At 40.5% G+C, this 19,030-nt stretch overlaps 2 protein-coding genes across 2 annotated transcripts; one reads left to right on the top strand and one right to left on the bottom strand.

The window, feature by feature from the left end:
* The first annotated feature begins 1,351 nt into the window (after positions 1-1,351).
* Positions 1,352-12,534, top strand: ldah (lipid droplet associated hydrolase). Its single transcript, XM_041953574.1, has 7 exons — positions 1,352-1,456; positions 2,029-2,175; positions 7,825-7,959; positions 8,366-8,535; positions 8,906-9,146; positions 10,686-10,768; positions 11,001-12,534. The coding sequence occupies exons 2-7, from the start codon at positions 2,037-2,039 to the stop codon at positions 11,187-11,189; spliced, it is 957 nt and encodes a 318-aa protein (XP_041809508.1). The 5' UTR covers positions 1,352-1,456; positions 2,029-2,036; the 3' UTR covers positions 11,190-12,534.
* Positions 11,308-18,953, bottom strand: alkbh1 (alkB homolog 1, histone H2A dioxygenase). The gene is made up of 6 exons (XM_041953573.1): positions 18,816-18,953; positions 17,620-17,728; positions 17,205-17,367; positions 15,601-15,691; positions 14,593-14,786; positions 11,308-14,390 (listed from the first exon to the last, which is right to left on the bottom strand). Exons 1-6 carry the CDS (start codon positions 18,951-18,953, stop codon positions 13,955-13,957), a joined length of 1,131 nt encoding a protein of 376 aa, XP_041809507.1. The 3' UTR covers positions 11,308-13,954.
* Between the last annotated feature and the right edge of the window lie 77 nt (positions 18,954-19,030).

Raw genomic sequence — 19,030 nt, 5'->3', positions numbered from 1 at the left:
TACAAATAGCATCCTGACGTAGGTGTTGGGCTGCTGCAGGTGGGTCAGGGCTGTGTGCAGGGCGATGGAGACAGCATCCTCCGTGGACCGATTCCCTCTGAAATTATATGCACTCCTGTTTTTAAGTCCAGTTCAGTCTGTTGTTTCTAGCAAACGTTAATAGGTGTGTTAATAGGCCTAACAAGTTAAATAACGATCTTGAAATGTATCCATCCCATTTTCTCCTTGATTGTTTTTTCTCTGTAAGGTGGAGGGTCACTTTCCTGACTAAGAAGAAATCTGAGGCTGCTGTTCTGCGAATGAGCTGCCAACCCTTTTTCTGAATAAATCAATAAACATCCATTTATGGAAAGCAGTGATGAAGGCAGTTTTTTCTGTAATCATACTCAACAAGATAGCATATTTGAACAACTGTGAATAGATTTTTCTAACTTTAATACACTAAAGGTGAAGCTATATACCTGACCTCTAGAAAGTGGCCCAGCCCCTCCTATATTTTTCTGTATTCTGTATTTTTAAGTATTGTGTCAAATTAAATAAATATATCATATAAGAGTAACTTATATACATTTCACGTGAGTTAAAACGCCTTTAAACAAACTTTTATCGGCACCAAAGAAAAAGTCCTTTTTTCACACAGCCATATGAATTCAGTCAGCCATACTGAAACCACCTTGTCAAGAGAAGCATGATTCAGTTCCTGAATTGCTTTGGCCATTCACTGAAAGACTTCCACAGGAAGGGCATAGGAATTTCAATGTCCATCTTTTTATTGCTCACTCTAATGTATGATGAGGGCCAAAAACAACAGTCCTCCTTCTGTGCAAAATCTTGCATACATTGTAACATTTGAAACTCAAATCGATAAACACATAAATCAGGTATTTCCCAAAGTTACAGTCTTTTTTGTATAAAATTCTCCCTTTGTGTTACTGTCTTTTCAATGCAGCTCAGCACAGAAACACTGTATGTGTAAACACTTTGTACTAAAGAGACTAATTGTGGGTGACGCCTGCTTTAATTTGGCTGGAGCCTCACTTTAACTTCAGATAAACTATATCAAGTGTATTTTTGACAGCTACTTTAGGACAGTATAAAAAAAGTGATTTACAAAAATAGAAAACCCTGAAAGTTACTAATAACAATGACAACAACTCACACCTGAAATACTTACTAAAAGCAGAGTAAATATATGTAGCCAACGTGAACGTGTATGCGTGTGTTAATCACACACGCATACACGTTCATCGCGTATTTACATGCTTGAGCCCTTTAACAAACAGCAGAAAGGTATTGTGGGACGGCCGCTAATCTGACCAATCAGGATCCAGTAGTGTGTAAAGTCGGAAGTGTTCACAGTGAGCGAACAGGAGACGCGAAGCGATGGCGGTAGATATGTAGACGGTGTTTGCTCCACACTTTTCAGATACCGTCGGAAAAGCTTGTACAACTCTGGGTAACGTCACTCTGTATCTTGTAATTTTTACTAATTTAAGCTATTGTCATTGGTAGTGTCGCTCTCGAGCCCTGCGCCATTAACAATACGTCAGTTTCATATGGCTTCACCAAGTCGCTGAGAACAAAATGTCATTATATTATGCATTTTGTTACTCGGCATCAAAAAATGAGGAACAGTATCACTCAGATTGCAATGCCAACTTCCATTACTGTAAATTAGTTGTTCGCCTTCTTCCTTTTCAGGTGTTTGTTTTTTTTTAATGATTTTGAATATGATATTCTTTGAATATGAGCACAGCACAATCGCACCATATGCACGACACGATTTTTGACCTTTGATGCGAATTAAGTGCAAACCCTTTGGACCCTGCTGATAAGGTGTATCAGCACTTAGGGCCAGCTGTAATGCAGTTGCATCTAGAGCTAGATGCAATAGATCTGTATAAATGTATTTACCATGTGATTGAATGGATCAAAGGTGCTCAAAGGGTGTATAAAATGTGAATTACTGTGTAATATTTTACAATCATATTTTTTATAATTTTATAATTTTCCCTTTTTTCTTCAAAGCAAATTAGATGGAGTACATGATGGCAGACAGGAGAGATGAACCACAGACAGACTTTATCTACTGTTGTGGAGCCATCACAGAGGTTCTTAAATCTGGCTCCTGTCAGTTACATTCTGGACACAAAGTTCTTTTTCTCATCATTCCAGGTGAGTTGGACTGCTAATCTGTATTCATACATTTGCACCACTCACCTGCTCACCAGGTAGTGTTGTGGCCCTGTGTCAAAATCTACATTTAAGATTTTGTTTATATTGTACTTGTATGATGCATATTCCTAAATAACATCACCACAAACTAATTAATGTACAGAAACCTAAGGTTAAGGGAGTATTACTAAAGAATGGGAGTACTGCTTGGTACATACGCAATGCACAGAGGGTGGTTGTAGTAGTAGTGGCCTAACAGCAAAATTTGGCCCCAAAGACACAGAGATCCTCCCAGTGGCACTAGTGACCATAGTGGCAGCCTGTGGCCAGCAAGTTGTACTTGTTCGGTGTTTGAGTGACTCACTGTCACACAGGACAGGGCTAAATTTGTGTGCATGGTTTGTTGTCATGTCATGCTGAACAGCCATAAATCACATCTGTTATCGTTTTTGGTTTTTCATTCTTTTCATGCAACTACTTCTTGCCAAGGAGGTTATGATTTTGCCCCTTTAGTTACTTAAAAAGGAACTGCTAACCCGATTCCATAGCTGGAAGACCAAGAACAAGCCAAAGACATCTTCAGTTCACAGAAGTAGAATTTATTTTGGTCAGCGCTGGGCTCAGCATGACAGAGCTCTGGCAGGGCTTGTTGGGCTGGTACTGCCCCATACAGAGGTTGGACCCACACTGACCGAGTCTCATTGGCCAGTTATTTCTGACATGAACAGGCCAACCACTGTTCACGTGAACTTAATGAAAAGTGATATAAACATGAATGAATGTTGTCATTGAGGCGTGTATTTATGGCAACAAACCTAACATGACAGTTTAGAGAGGCCTGCTTATCAAAGTAAACTGTAATATTGTCATATCATATATATTGTGATATATGAGTTCAGTGAAAAAGCCTGTCGTCATGATGATGAAGTTATTAAGTTGTATCTAATAAAAATCCAATTTGCAATTGTGAAAATATCTTTTAATATTTGCCACAGGGTGCCACTAGCTGCTATAGTATTAGGCCATATAAAGTACAGTTAATTTAAACACAAGATACTTGTGCTCAAAAAGAGGATTCATTCTCAGTGAAGAACCTTGGAGCTCTAATCTGCCTCTATACCTGCCAAAGAGCAGTGATTCCTAACACGTCTCTGGGGGTCATCAGGTGGAAACCTCCCTTCAACAGTGTTTCGCCTACTTAGTCCCACTACACCTCCAGGAGGTTAGGCAGTGAACTCTGGCGTCCCAGAGTCACCCCCCCTAGTGCCAGTTCACACTGCTCCTACACAATCCAAACAGCACCGCCACGTTCAACTGACCCAGAGATGCTCCAGGTAGTGGCCAGTACCGATGCTACCATTTAACTATTTCTAATGCTAATGCTAACCGCTAGGAAGAACAGAAGAAGACAATACAGTTCTGATGCTACCATTTAGCTAATGTTACGTGCTAACCGCTACCTGCTAAGAGGAACAGAAGAAGACAATAAAGCTAGATTCACCTATACTGTTAATGTTAATTGCTAGCTACCAATACTAACTGCTAAGATACTATCATACTCTCACCGCTTTAGCTATTGTTAGCTGCTACAATGCTACCACATGCCAAATGCCACATGTAACTGCCGATTGCCACACTACCATCATCTACCCCTGCCTCTCACCAACTGCACCAAGAAAAAGCGGGGTGGGAATACAAACCCTGGTTCGGGTAGGGGATGGAAAATAAAGAGGTAGAGTCAAAAGATGAAAGTAGGGATTGGATACAGACCCTTGTTCGGGTAGGGGGTGGAAAATTTAGAGGGTGCTGAAGGTGGAGGCCTAAACTACAGACTAGATTTAACAGCCTCTTCTAACATTTCCTTCAAGAAGCAGCAAACCCTACCATTTCCTTCAAAAAGCAAACAAAACAGGAAAACAACCAAAAAGATCAAAAAACAAGCCAACTCTGTATCTTACCACGCAAACTCACCTGAACAGGCCGCATGGTCCCAAAGAGAGACTCTAGCTGGCCACATCCCCACCTTATCTAAACTTCCTGGTTCTCTTCCTATTGGCAGAGCGAGAAGATGGGGCGGGGAAAGCAGAGCAGAGGAGAGGTGTCTTGTTCAGACTTTAACCTCTTCTCTTGCCGGGTTAGGCATGCATGTCCTCTGCCCCCCCCCCACTGTCCCTATTTCACCCCCCAACTACTATTATTTCTCCTGATCCATATCCACTGACTAGACCTAGCAGCCTCATCTGACATCTCCCTCACTGTCTTTCTTAAATTTTGCCCATGCACTCCCAGCTCCCTCAACAGTGAAACAGCTGACCCTGCAACAAAACCTCTACACCCCACTTCAACCGGACAGACCCTGGTCTTCCATCACCTCTGCTCAGATTCTGTCTTTAAATCTGCATACTTAGTCTTCTTCCTTTCATAAGCTGCCTCCACTGAATTTTCCCAAGGGACTGTTAACTCAATAAAATACACAGTCTTTTTACTCATGGACCATAAGACAATGTCTGGCCTCAGATTACTATAAACTATTTCCTGGGGCACAACTAGCTTTCCTCCCAAGTCGACCTGCATTTGCCAATCATCAGCCCCTACCAGGCAGCCACCTACCTGCTTTCTCCCTGACTTAGCAGCTCTATTTTTCTCCCCCTCTCGAACAAACTGCACATCTAACCTCTCCTTTCTAGAACTTCCAGAATTCACCTGCTTCCTTCTCTCCTCAATGCCTGCGGCTAAGCTTCTCAGCACCTGATTATGCCGCCATGTATACCGGCCTTGTGATAAGCTAATTCTACAACCTGACAAAATGTGCTTTAAACTTGCTGTACCTGAGCAGAGTGGGCACGATTGATCGCCCTGTACCCAGAGACTTAGGTTCTGCGGGGTTGGCAACACATCGTTTGTCGCCCCTATCAGAAATTTAATACGGCCTTCCTCCATATTCCACAGGTCCCTCCAACTAAGTTTCCTCTTCTCAACACCTTCCCAGTTCAACCATTGTCCCTGTTTGGCTTGACCAACTGCTTTTGCCCCTCTTAACAACAACAGATACGATAAAGAAAAGGGGAAAAATAAAAACATCAGAAAAACAAATGTGATCACTAAAAGCATAAATTCATAAGACTGACATAATAGGATCAAATTGAAATAAAGAAATAAAACTGAGGATAAAATCCCCGTCATTAAATGTTGATTTATGTAGTGTGTATAGTTAAAAAAATTCTGATTCAGAAAAACTTTATTGATCCCTGCAGGGAAATTGCGTTGTTGCAGTTCAAATACTCAATGTTAGAAAGACAGATAAAATACTCAAAGGGTGAAAAAAAATAAATAAAGAAAGAAAAAAATGCAAAGTTACAAACTACTATAAAGATGACATAGCCATAATAATAATAGTAGTAATAATAATAATAGTAGTAGTTGTAAAAATGTGTTAATGCAAATGTGTATGTGACAAGGGTAATGTAAATGGTATGGTAAATTAAATAATAACAGTTTAAGACTAATGATAAAAGTGCACAATATAGCAAAATAATGCTGATAATATTAATACAAGGTAAGTTGAGTTACATCGTTGAAGGCCACTGGAGGGACCTCCTCCGGTGTTCAATTGTGTAAACTATGTAGCTGGATTTTTGGTTTTTGACTGATTGTTCTAAATTCATTTAAAGTAATTATTAGTAAAGAGTGTATTGTTGCTCCTTTTTAATTAGCTAAATGGGCAAAATCATAACCTCCGTGGCGGAAATAGTTAATAGTAATAAAAAGAATGAAAAACCTATTGCCCTATTTGTCAGCGAGTTAATGAAGGCGTCTCTCAACTGCTGAACAAGTGCTCACCTGCACCTCAACGACGAACTGAAAGTGGAACAGCAGTTCAAGTTCTTTTCTTTTTCAAGCAGAGTACAGTATTTAAAAAGTTAGTTCCAGGTCACACTTAAACCATGTTCTAATTTATATATCTATATATATTATATAAATATATATCATATAACCCTGATTCCAAAAACGTTGGGACACTGTGTATAACAAATGAAACACAATGCTATCAAACAGGTGTTTTTTGAGCATTTCACGACTTTCCCAGTCTTTTCTTGCTCCTTTTGTGTATATGTCAAAAAGGATCAGCAAATGATCACATTCTGTTTTATTTCTGTTTTACACAGCATCCCAACTCTTTTGGAAACAGGGTTGTAAGTAGTTAGCTACAAATGTACAGTGTTATTGATCTAACTGTCTACATTCAACTGCAAATCCTGTTGATTTCTGTTGTTTTTAACATGTTATTCAATTCAATTCAATTCAATTGTATTTATGTAGCACCAAATCACAACCGAAGTTGTCTCAGGACACTTTCCATTTAGAGCAAGTACAGACCAAACTCTTTATCTACAGAGACCCAACAACTCCCTCATGAGTAAGCACTTGGTGACAGTGGCGAGGAAAACCTTTCAGGCAGGCAATGGACAGAAATCACAGTTTTGACAGCTGTAATAGATTTATAGGTATACAAAGTCCATATGGCATGGTACATGTCTATGTGATATATTTATGTATGTGATGTATTAACATATTAATAGCAGATAGTATATAAACATAGAACGGCACTAATGATCTAATAAGCAGCAAAGTAGCATAGCTAATAACACTAAAGGTTGCAGTGGATGTCCTGCAGGTGAACTCAGTAGTCCAGGCTCAGCCTCTCTCCCTGCGGACCTGCGAGACGAGAAAGCACGAAGACTCAGTAACATGCCTTGATAGGACAGGAACGCATACAGATGGAGAGGGAGAAAAGAACAGAGGTTTGGGTGTCATTGGAAGTCCCTCGGCAGCCTAATCCTATGGCAGCATAGCTAGGGGCTGGTCCAAGACAAGCCTGAGCCAGCCCTAAATGTAGGCTTTATCAAAGAGGAAAGTTTTGAGACTGCTCTTAAATGTAGAGAGGGTGTCTGCCTCCAAGACAATAGCTGGAAGATGGTTCCACAGAAGAGGAGCTTGATAACTAAAGGCTCTGGCTCCCATTCTGGTTTTAGAGACTTTAGGAACCACCAGTAAGCCTGCATTCTGGGATCACAATGTTCTATTGGGGTAATTGGGTACTATAAGTTCTTTAAGATAAGATGGTGCCTGACCATTTAATGCTTTGTAGGTAAGGAGAAGGATTTTAAACTCTATTCTGGATTTTACAGGCAGCCAGTGTAGCGCGGCTAATATCGGAGAAATATGATCTCTTTTCCTGGTCTTTGTCAGAACACGTGCTGCAGCATTCTGGATTATCTGGAGATCATTTAGCAAGGAATTGGGACATCCTGATAGTGAGGAATTGCAGTAATCCAGCCTGGAAGTAACAAATGCGTGGACTAGTTTTTCTGCATGGTTTTGAGACAGGAAGTGCCAGATTCTTACAATGTTACGTAGGTGGAAAAAGGTTATGTGATATAATATTCTCTCTATCTACTGTACAGAGAGGGGGATTGTTTTTGAGAATTAAATGGAAACATGAAAGCTTGAAAGTCAGAGAGACATGCTTGCTGGCCAAAGACCCTTGAATTATATTTGGTATTTAAAGGAATCCAGGTATTGAAAGTGCATTTTCCCACCTTTTGTTATGTGGGTTAATATGCTGATCTTCTCCTGTCTTTCATATAGGTAACCCAGGTATAGTGGGCTTCTACAGGACCTTCATGCAAACACTTCACAGTATGTTGGAATACCGCCACCCGGTGTGGGTGGTAAGCCACGCTGGCCACTGTGTACCACCAGACTCCTTGGATATGGTAGAAGGTAGAGATTATTCTCAAGGTCTTTATTCTTTAATATTCCCACACTGACCTAAGGACACGGGGAGGACAGAGCATGAACAGTTGAGGTAAGACTGTTCATCGCACCTAACAGAAACTGGGAGTTGTTATAAATGAATAATTCAATCAAGTTGAACATGGACATCAAAGAAAGTAGATAGGAACTGGTGTTATATAGCTTTCTATCCGTAGATCTTGAAAACAATGATCCTCTGATGCTGTGCGTTGTATTTACTGCACATCTGAATGTGTTCCAGAATATGGAGAGAAAGATTAGCACACTGCATTCACAATCACACACACAAACCTGAGTGGGACTTAAGTTCAGTGGACATATAGTCCAGACATAGAGACTGCAAGTTTAGATTTTTTTCAACTTTATTTTTCAGATGCGGCCTCAGCAGCAGAGGGTGACGTGTTTGGTCTGAACGGGCAGATTGAACACAAGATGGCCTTCCTAAGGAAACATGTTCCCAGAGAAACCAGCCTGGTCCTGGTGGGACACTCCATTGGCTGCTACATTATTCTGGAGCTGATGAAGAGAAATCCTGAACTCAAGGTTTGCCATGATATCTCACAATCTGCATGCATTGCATATTCAGTGGGACAACAATAAAACATTTATCCATAAATGGATAAAATCAGCTGGCTGTCCACAGGACGGCACATTGAAGAGGAGTTAGTGACATCTGTGGCTAGAGAAGTCATAACAGAGCTTTGTCAGGTGTTCCTAAAACAGCACCCCTATATCTGGTCATCATGCTAAAAGGAATGACATGAAAAAGTTGTGTGTAATTTACAAGCTCTAATGTCTTAGTGAGTTTTTTTAATCTCCTCTACTATTTGTCTGTTTTCTATTGAGATTTTTTGTTGTTTTAATCCACAACAATCTGAAAAGTGTTCTTTGTAACCTCTTTGTTTTAATACAGATTATAAAGGCCATCATGCTGTTTCCCACTATTGAGCGCATGGCTCAGACTCCTCAGGGGAAAGTCATGACCCCTGTGCTGTGTCACATGCGTTATTTGGCGTACCTGCCTGTCTTCCTACTCTCTTTGCTGCCTGAGGGACTTAAAGCCAGCCTGATCAAACTGGTGTTTGGCTCCATCCGCTCTCTTGACCACACTGTAGTCCAACCTACTGTAGGTCTGCTCAGTGGAGACTGTGCAGGTTGGTTGAGCTTTGTTCTTTACTCCTGTGATACTTACAATGTTCACCTTTTATTGAGAAGTTGTTATAACGGTATTAAATCAACTCTGTTTAGGCTGGTGCACTGTCACAGGGCCAGTTTTAAGCTTTTTTTGCCAAATAGCTTGTATTCCAGACATATAATGCCACTATACATACAGACTACTGAGAAGGGCTTTCCTGTTCCATACTTGTAGAATGTGCAGTGGTCAGCTGGCCTTCAGCCATGGTATGCATGTGGTGTGTAGATGACCAAATGTTTAAATAAGAGGTGCAGGTGTACATAGAAAAGTGTCTTTTCATGGACTTCTGCGTATATTTAGCTCCTGATATACTAAGGCAGCAACTTCGTGCACAGTCAGCTCCTGACTGATCCTAGGACTGACCTCCAGACACGAATGCAAATGACGGAGAGCTCATAGGTGCAGTTCAGAGGTGTGATTTCTGCGCGTTTGCCAAGTTCAGAAGCCAAAAAGCACAGTGATTTTTGAGTTATTATTTCTCAGAATACTACAAATATAATGTTTTATTATTTTTATTATTATTTTCATTTTTATTATGTATTATTAGTACAGTGGGAGGTGTTAAACTCATTCTTAGTCAAAGAGGGAGACTGACAGTTACATTTAATTTTCTGTCAAAAGAAATTTACAACCTTTCGTGATCTCACAGTTCATTTAGAATCAAATTCAAGTTTAATGAATGCTGTTTCAGTGCAGAGTGTTGATTATCAGTGTTTTTCTTTCTAAGAACTGAACTAATAGCCACAACTATTAGGCCTGATTCAGTTCTCATTTCTTCCCCACTATAACAATCCTTGTGGCTCTTGTTAATGCTGTGCTGTTTACGCCTGGCCTGGACGTGGAGAATTTTTCCTGCAAAACTGGCCATTGCAAATTGCATGACTTCACTAAATCCAGTGGAGCATTGATCCCCAACCCGTGGGCCTGGGTCAGTTGGTACTGGGCCGCACAGAAAGAAAAAATAATTTCCATTATTTTGTTTTTTCACATAATTTGAAAAACAGGTGGTGCCTGACAGTGCCAGTCTGCAGCCAGGTCCCTTTTGACATGATTGAAAAAGTGGATTTATGTTCATTATTATTGTTACTATTATTATTAAAGAGAATATACCACAGTTGTTAACGCCGATCTTATCATTCTATTTTGTTTTTATCTGCTACACCTTTAGACTGGGCCGTGAAAATATTGTCAGACATTAAACTGGGCCATGGTACAGAAAAGGTTGGGGACCACTGCAGTAGAATACATAATCACTGTCTGTTAACATGTCTTCTAGTATTTGCATAATCCTCCCTGAAATACCTCCTTCACCCAGGTGCATCTGTTTGATAAACACACTGTATGTTTCTGGGGCAAAATAAATCTATCTTTGATGGGCCTGGTGTGTCAGGGGCCTGATAATCTGGCCAATTATTGTATGCAGTGTGTCATTTAATATTTGTAGCATGTATGAACTCAAGCAATAACTAGATCAATGTGATTTTATTTCTCTTTGTAGCCAATGCTATGTACATGGCGGGTCAGGAAATGAGAAAAGTTCTGGAAAGAGACAACGTAACCATCAAGAAAAATCTTGAAAAGGTAAGAAAAAGCTAAGAATACTCATATTATCACACTGTGACATTTCTCTGTACTTAATAGCTATTATTCAATATTTAATGACAGAAAAACCACAAGACATAAAGATGCTTTTGAAGCATTTAGCATGCTTGCTTGAATAGTCACTTCACGGTTTACTTGTGACATGTTCTTATTAGCTGTTACTGTGTTTTATATCTAGAAATCAATACCATCTCTGTGTTCCCATTTTCAGCTTATATTTTATTATGGAGCGGCAGACCACTGGTGCCCTGTTCAGTATTATCATGACATCAAACAGGACTTTCCACATGGAGATTTAAGACTGTGTGAACAAGGGTTCCGCCACGCCTTTGTCCTTGATGCAGGAAGAGAAGTTGCTGAAATGGTGTTCAAATGGATCAGTGGAGATTTAAGGACATGAGATCATTCATTCACTCTCTTACCATCCATTCCTCTCTGTCTGACACGGATGACTGATGACAACCCTCACATCCAGACCAGGCAGCAGGGTTTTATTAGCAGAAAGCATGGAAGCTCAGTGCTGAAGAAATATCAGATATTAATTTAAATATATTTTTATCAATATAATGGTGTGGTTTGGTTCATAATAACCACAATAAAAAAAACAAATGTGACATGACAACGGATATAAAGTGGTATTACTCATGTATAAGAAACAATATAAAATCAAACTAAAACATATTTTATGAAAACACTTGTTGCATTCATTATATTCAGCCATCAGCCACCAAGATGAAATGGGAAACCGTCAAGGCACGACTGTAGCATTTCTCATGGTTGATGATTAAATTCTTTTATGTTGCCATTTTGCACTTATGCCAATATTATTTTACATTATTTTTCTCTTTTTTCTTCTCTTTATCAACAGGTTATGTACCACAGTCCTTTAAAGTAGCTGTAATTAAACCTCCTCTTAAAAAGCCTACTCTTGATCCAGGGGTTTTAGCCAACTACAGACCTCTAACCTCCCCTTTCTCCCTAAAATCTTTGAGAAAGCCACGGCCATCAGTTGTATGACTTACTAGTCAGGATTTAGAGTGCATCATAACACAGAGACAGCACAGGTCAACCTTACAACTGACATTTTGATTGCATCAGACAAAGAACTTGTCTTTGCTCTCGTCTTGTTAGCTCTTAATGTTGCATTTAACATCACTGACCATCACATGCTATTGCAGAGACTGGAACATTTACTTGCCATTAAGGTAACCTCACTATCTGAGGCTGGGAACTCTGATGAACTTATCCTCTGCAGCAGAGGTAACTCTTGGTCTTCCTCTCCTGTAGCGGTCTTCCAGCCAGTGTCATCACAGCGACTGCACTTGAGGATACATTCAAAGTTCTTGAAATCTTCTGGATCGACTGACCTTCATGTCTTAGATTAATGATTGACTGTCGTTCTTCTTTACTTAGCTGAGTGGTTCTTGCCATAATATGGATTATAACAGTAGTCAAATAGGGCTGTTAACTGTATACCAACTGTACTGCAGCACAACATAACTGATGTTCTAAAACACATTAGGAAGGCAAGAAATTCCACAAATAAACTCTTGAAATTTAACACCTGTTAATTGAAAACCATTCCAGGTGACTGTCTCATGATGCTGATTGAGAGAATACCAAGAGTGTGCAAAGCTGTCATCGAAGCAAAAGGTGGCTATTTCAAAGAATCTAAAATATAAAACATATTCTGGTTTGTTTAACCCTTTTTCATTTACCACATAATTCCATATGTGTTCCTTCACAGTTTTGATGTCTTCAGTATGAATCTACAATGTAGAAAGTAATAAAAATAAAGAAAAACCAGTGAGTGAGAAGGTGTGTCCAAACTTTTGACTGGTAGTTTATGTAGAGGTTTTGCTGAAGTTAGTGAAAAAGGTGGAGTTAGGTGATTTATCAACCTGCAGGGTGGATTGTTTTCTTAAGCATGTGGTCACACTGTATGGATCTCATTTATACCTGACCGAGATCTGATCACATTGCAAGCCTGATGTGTGTAATGTGGCCTGGCTGATGTGATCGCAGTCTCATCCCAACATGTTCTGCGTGCAGGTCATTTTTTTTTCTGTCCAGATACAAATTGCCTTTTAATGCCAGGTGTAAATGGGGTACACATCTGTATCCCCACAATATTTAAGTAGAGATGATATATCAAAATGATTATGTAAAAATGTAGACATTCCTCTACAGAAAGCTTAGACCTTAATCTCCAACTTTTGAATTTTTTACTTTTCTTAAATTTAGACACATTTTCACAGAAAAGTACTGCATCTGTACACTGACAGATGTTACTGTCACATTGACTCTGTACTCTGGCGCACTGGATTTTGAATTGAGTCAAAATGTAGTCATTCTTATTGAGCTTTTTAATTTTAATATAACTTTGTCATGTAACATACATGGTGTCAATGACTGTGTGAAGTCTCTGACCTCGGCTTGGCATCCTACTGCTGATGCTCTGACAGGTCTGTAAGCCAGCAATCCACAATTCATTTCCATATTGTGAGGCTACTTTCCTTCAGTCTGGCTTTCAGCAGTGAAACAGAGGCAGATAGATGGAAGTCAAGACTGACTCATCACTCAGCGATTCACTGGCTGTATGTTTGGAACAATTGTCCTAAAATGAGAGATTACGTGTTGATGCTCCTTCCAAACATCCAGCATGGATGTGAACACTGTCAAATATTCTTCAAACAAAAAGCCAACATTTTAAAGTCAAGGGCCTTGTTTCATGTCCGCTTCCATGTGCAAGAGTACACCGTGACAACGACTTTAAGTGCTGAACTACTTGTAGGCTTCACTATACACATGCATATACTGTATCTCCTTCTCCTTGTGTTTTTTGGGCATTGAAGTTGATGAGGTAAAACAATTATATTCTCTTTGTATAGTTTTCAATTTAGTATATGTCAAAAATGATTAAATAATTATTATCAGATTGTGTTTTATGTTTTACATAGCGTCTCAAGTTTTGGGATATCCACCACAAATCAATATAAAGCTGGGGGGGCTTGTTCAGAGTGGCTCTTTCGGAGTTTTGGTTTTGCCCATAGAAGATGGGTGAATGCAGACAGCTTGTATGGACAAGTAATAAAATATCACTGCAAAGCAGCATCATGTCTCCAAGATTTACAGCAAGATGGTTTGTTTCATGTCTCTAGAGTATCAGCATTCACAGCTAGTACTCCTCTTCCTCTTCCCACTCGCTCCATCTGCTGGTCCATCATGGTACCCCACTGTCTTGCCTGCATCAGTTCTTTGGTGAGAAGAGGATGTTTCCGGGAAGCTCTGCCCAGGCCCCAGCACCTGCCTGACAGTCACATTCACTCTGGAGCTCTGGATGTACCTGGAGCACACCACCCAGTCCTCCTCTGTCACCGGCTCCACCACAGTGCTGTCCTGCAGGGATGAGGCCAGGCTGCAGCCTCCCATTACTGAGGCTGTATGTCCCTGAGGTGCTGGAACAATGCGTGGAACAGCGTGGTAAAGGAGGCGGCTCTGTCCGGACATTACCATCATGTCCCCACTGTGCATGTACATAGCTGTGGGGGGGTCCTGTCTGCACATGCCTCCCAGGAGGAAGATGGCTGACTGTCCAAAACTACAAGAACAGACAACAAGACATATAGTGAGGGGGTTGGAATATTTTTTCCATAGTGAACCAAGCAATGAAGACTTTGTTTCCCATATTACTGGCTTAATAAAACAAATATCTGCATTGGCATTCTAAAACCATAGATGAAGATGCTGAAGAATCCCTTTCTCTCAGTAGCATTCACTTTAAGATTATTCTCTCCTCTCACCTGAATGACAGCAGCGGGCAGCTGTGATCGAGTTCAGATTCATCCACATGGATTCCCAACGATGAGTCAGATCGGTAGTAGTTGAGGATTGCAGCTTCTGTGTTGAACCCTGGGAACCCACATGCAGCTGTTATTTGGAGGGACAGCAAGTGGAGATCAACTGGAAAAGGAGTGTAATGGTTGGCAGAGTAAGTCTGTGAAGGGAACAACAAAGGAAGCATTTGGAGCATTACAAGAGCAACATGAAAACATTTGGTGTAACAGGGTGTCAAATGTTAAATAAAATGATTTTCTTTTAATATACTTTTACAAACAAAACAGACAGTGAGAAGTCCTTGCAACAACAAGATGTTTGGCCAAATCTTTCAAAATAAAAGCCTCTCAAAAACTGTAAATAGACTAAAACTAGAATTACTGCCTTGTGGTATGTATGTATGTATGATTGCAGAGAATAATGTCCAGTGAGAACATGTTGTCTTCACTTAGAGACCATTTTTACAGAGGAATACAGAGGGCTGATTGAGACTTTCATCACATGGTGAAACAATAATAACCTGCAGCCCAATATCCGGAAAACCAATGAGCTTGTGGTGGACTTCAATGCTTCAAATATGGAATAAAGAAGCTGTAAGTTGTAAAATGGAGATGTTTCTCAAACATCTTCGACCTGGCAGCAAAGAAGATCTACATAAGCACCACAGTTTCAAAGTGGTGCTTATACACTATTCTTGGCTCCCAAGAGCCAAGAATAGTGTGACAGCAGGAGGGACCCTGAATCCCCCTGGGACCCCTGACACCGGGAATGGGGAAATGAGCTGAATCTGCTTTTCAACAGATTTAATTGTACCCGTGTTGTGATGTGAATGAATGGAAAGAATTGAACTTTTGTGATAAAGGGTAATGTAAATATGCTGATACTGATTTATGATCAGAATATTTCAATTCATACCTGAATTTACAACTTTACAACTCTACATAAATTACAACAGTCCTCCAACAAAGCCTTACCTTGGTATCCCAGTTGTAATGATAGCCCAGAGTGACCCAGCGCAGCCTCTCCAGAAGAGTCTTTGGTTCTCTCTTTCCAGAAGGAGGCAAACTAAGGAGAGGATCAAACACATCCTGTGTTATGACAGTAGTGGTTAATGTAACCTCGAGCCACAAGCAGAGATGAAGAGTAGACTGCAGAGGTCAAATAAGCTCACCTCTTTCTAACTACACACCCCGGATTCTTTTCATTTTCAAACCTAAAGCCACTGGATCAGCTGTTGAGGCTCCCAAACCAGCCTTCCCTAATGACAACCTTACTGGCACAGCACCGGTGCCAGACCGAGAGCATCCACTCCAGCCGGTATACTTAGGTGGACATCATTTGCCACAAAGGCAATTCCAGCAAGAAATTAAATAAGAGGGCGCCAGCGCTCACTCCATCACCCAAACTCTCACTGCAGAACAAGTATGACCCACTGAGTCCTAATAGGCATGATAATAGTAACTAATCACACCGCTTGCATTAAGGTTGGCCAAACTCAAGAAATAGCCTCAAAATCATTGCTAGGCCAAGGGCCAAAAGTAATACTGGTAAATCCACACCTGATAAGCCAGACAGAATTCTGACTGGGGACTCTATAACAAAGCATGTAAGAATGGCAAAGACTGAAAATGTAACTATGAATGGCACATCTGTCAGGGGAGCTAACAGAGTTGTTGCCAATCCTCATCCTCTGTACATCCAAGTGAAAGGAAGATTATTATTCACGTTGGATCTTTTGACATTCTTCAAAGGAAAATTGGCTCTGAGGTCCTGAAAAGACTGATCAACTGTGAGTCACAACATGTGTTGGTTAAACAACAGCAGTGTTAATGAGAATAAGAGAATCTGTCAAGAAAGAAAATTGAAGAAAATTGGACTCACAGTTCACTGTAATCTACAAAGTATCGGCAAAGAAGCCATGGCTGTCTATGACAAAGCAATAAGTCTGGCAAGAAAGGATTACTTTTCCAACATTATCACACAGAATGCTGGGAACTCTAGAATATTATTCTCCACTCTTGACAAACTATTCAAACCGCTTCCACCCATCCGCAGCTCTCATCATCAAACTGTGACGAACTTGTGTCATTCTTAGATAATAAAATAACCTCAGTTAGAGCCAGCAGAGGGCAGGCTTCTCACTCATTATAGAGAGAGGACCGGCAAATACAATTTCACTTCTCTCTAATGGACAAACAATTTAATGGAGACACTGCAAATGACCCCACACATATCTCCAGCATTTCTGTACTGACATCATAATTGGCTTACACACACACCAATTCAGATAATAATAATAACTTAATCAACCTGCCAATTTATTGGTCAGGCTCTATTTGCAATGGTTACTTAGTTTTCTGTGACTGATTAGTCCTAAGTGGCTTTACGCTCAGCACGCTTCATGGCTACATGTTCCAAAGCAGCACAGGAGGTAAAACCAGCTGAACAGAGTGCAGAGCAGTTACTCCCTGCTTTTAATTAAAATGCTTTCAAGCATAATGTAACTGTTAACTAGCACTGATTTGGGGCCGGACAGATCCAGTCAGACCTGAGGGGAGGGAAGGAAAACTGGTCTCACCTGAGTCCATGTACACTCTTGCCCCAGATGTCCTGGGTGTCAGAGGGAGACATGTGCACGTCCAGGTTGCAGACATTGGGCTTCTGAGGGTAGGTCTTCAGACACTGTCTGACCCAGAACTGTTGGGAGTCCAGCAGGAATGGGTTGGAGATGAAGATGAATCCTAAACAACACACAATGGTACAGTGGTGGTTTATAGAAACAGAAAACGCCCATCATAGTAATCTGATCTGAGTTCCTCACACTTGGAGAATATATGACATGGAGCAGATGAAGCTGTTCTGGAGAATTCTGGAGGCACAGCATCTTACTGACACACTTTAAGATGGGTTGAGAATTTAGTTTTGGTCTGAGAGTGTGTCGAAGTCTTGGTATTTGCGTTTTATTTGGAGTCTCTCCATTTGCCCCTGTTTACCTGGGTAGCCCTGCAGCCCAAAGGCTCTCCAGTGTCGGACAGGCTGTAATCCAACCCTTGCAGCCTGGGCATCACTCACTGCAGCAGGGTCCAGTTTAGCTGGAAGTATCTATCGAGAAAGAGAGAGAGAGAGAGAGAGAGAGAGAGAGAGAGAGAAATAGTCATTAACAACATTAACTGCAGTTATCCTCAAAGTCATGTCTGCAGTAATACTGCGGCATTAATTAATAATCTGGTCTATGGTTACTGGTAGTCCCAGTCCCAAGCCTTAATGTTTTACAAATTAAATTGCTTACAAATTAAGCATTTTGCTGATAATGAATCTATGTTTGTATGTACAATGCTAGCTTGTCAGGAAGGGGATAAGTATATAAAGGGAAAATCAGAATCTTTTGTGCTTTTCATGTAATCTATCCATCCATCCATCCATCCTCTGAAAGACAGTTATCATATTTCAGTTTTTTAATTTTTAACCCAATAAATACTTCACTAACACTGCACTAATAAATGAATAGGTCTGGCTTGCCCTTTATGTGGGAGTGTGTGCTGATATTCACTGTATATTCAGCTAATGAAAAGGCCAATAAATTTCAGAGGGCAGTGATGCGCGGTGGGAAGAACCTAATTTAGCCATCCAAAATCGTGATGGGAATGAACTTGGATTGAAGCATCATATTAGGAGGATTTACAAATAGGTACAAGAGAGAGTGATTTCTGTTTCTGATTCAGCTGCTCCCAGGACCACCTCGGCTTACTGTGTACTTTTTGGGAACACACAATAAACCTATGACATCACTACCTATGATCTATGGCTCCCATGACTACTGGTACTAGTGTGATACTACTGATGTGTAAGTGGCTTGGGTCCCGTTTCCCTACAGCCAACAGACGAATCTACCATTGTAGCATGCAAAATTTCATTTAGCTCTACACAGGCTATGTGTAAGTTCATATGTAGCCTCATTTGAATGTAAATTTATAACTTAGGATGGAGTTAACTTATGTCAACAAAGCATTACATTATATAACAGGGTACCACAACTTGATTTCAGGAGGTTTCCTCATATCTCCTCCCACCCAAAAGGTCAGCATAAACCTTCATGGGCCAGCAAACCTGTTCGTACGGCTCAGGTACCATCACGTGATTCTGTGAATTCTGGTGTTTTTTTCTTGGCATTTCTTCACATTTCCCTCACCTTGTCACTCGTTGCACATTTGGAGAAGTCAATGACATCGCTGAAATCTGGCGGAGGGTTTCTTCTCTTGTAAAACTTGAACATTTTTCTAAATGCATCTTCTCCACTCTCCGCCATGGAGGCTGCCATCTTGGCCATGACACAACTGACCTTTCAACTCAAGCCGGTTCCGGATTTTTTTTTTGACTGGCTAAATTGTTTTAACAAAGTACAAG

Source organism: Chelmon rostratus, chromosome 15 (assembly GCF_017976325.1).
Source record: "Chelmon rostratus isolate fCheRos1 chromosome 15, fCheRos1.pri, whole genome shotgun sequence".
Lineage (NCBI taxonomy): Eukaryota > Metazoa > Chordata > Actinopteri > Chaetodontiformes > Chaetodontidae > Chelmon > Chelmon rostratus.
Note: the sequence above shows the minus strand (reverse complement) of the source record. Positions and strands in the feature narration are given on the sequence as shown.

Excerpts from the sequence above, each read along its gene's own strand:
- alkbh1 (XM_041953573.1), bottom strand. The coding sequence starts at position 18,953 with ATGGCCAAGATGGCAGCCTCCATGGCGGAGAGTGGAGAAGATGCATTT. Across the intron at positions 17,729-18,815 it reads AATGTGCAACGAGTGACAAG|ATACTTCCAGCTAAACTGGA; the intron begins GTGAGGGAAATG and ends CTTTCTCGATAG. Across the intron at positions 14,787-15,600 it reads ATTACAACTGGGATACCAAG|ACTTACTCTGCCAACCATTA; the intron begins GTAAGGCTTTGT and ends TTCCCTTCACAG.
- ldah (XM_041953574.1), top strand. The coding sequence starts at position 2,037 with ATGGAGTACATGATGGCAGACAGGAGAGATGAACCACAGACAGACTTT. Across the intron at positions 2,176-7,824 it reads TCTTTTTCTCATCATTCCAG|GTAACCCAGGTATAGTGGGC; the intron begins GTGAGTTGGACT and ends TCTTTCATATAG. Across the intron at positions 9,147-10,685 it reads GCTCAGTGGAGACTGTGCAG|CCAATGCTATGTACATGGCG; the intron begins GTTGGTTGAGCT and ends TTCTCTTTGTAG.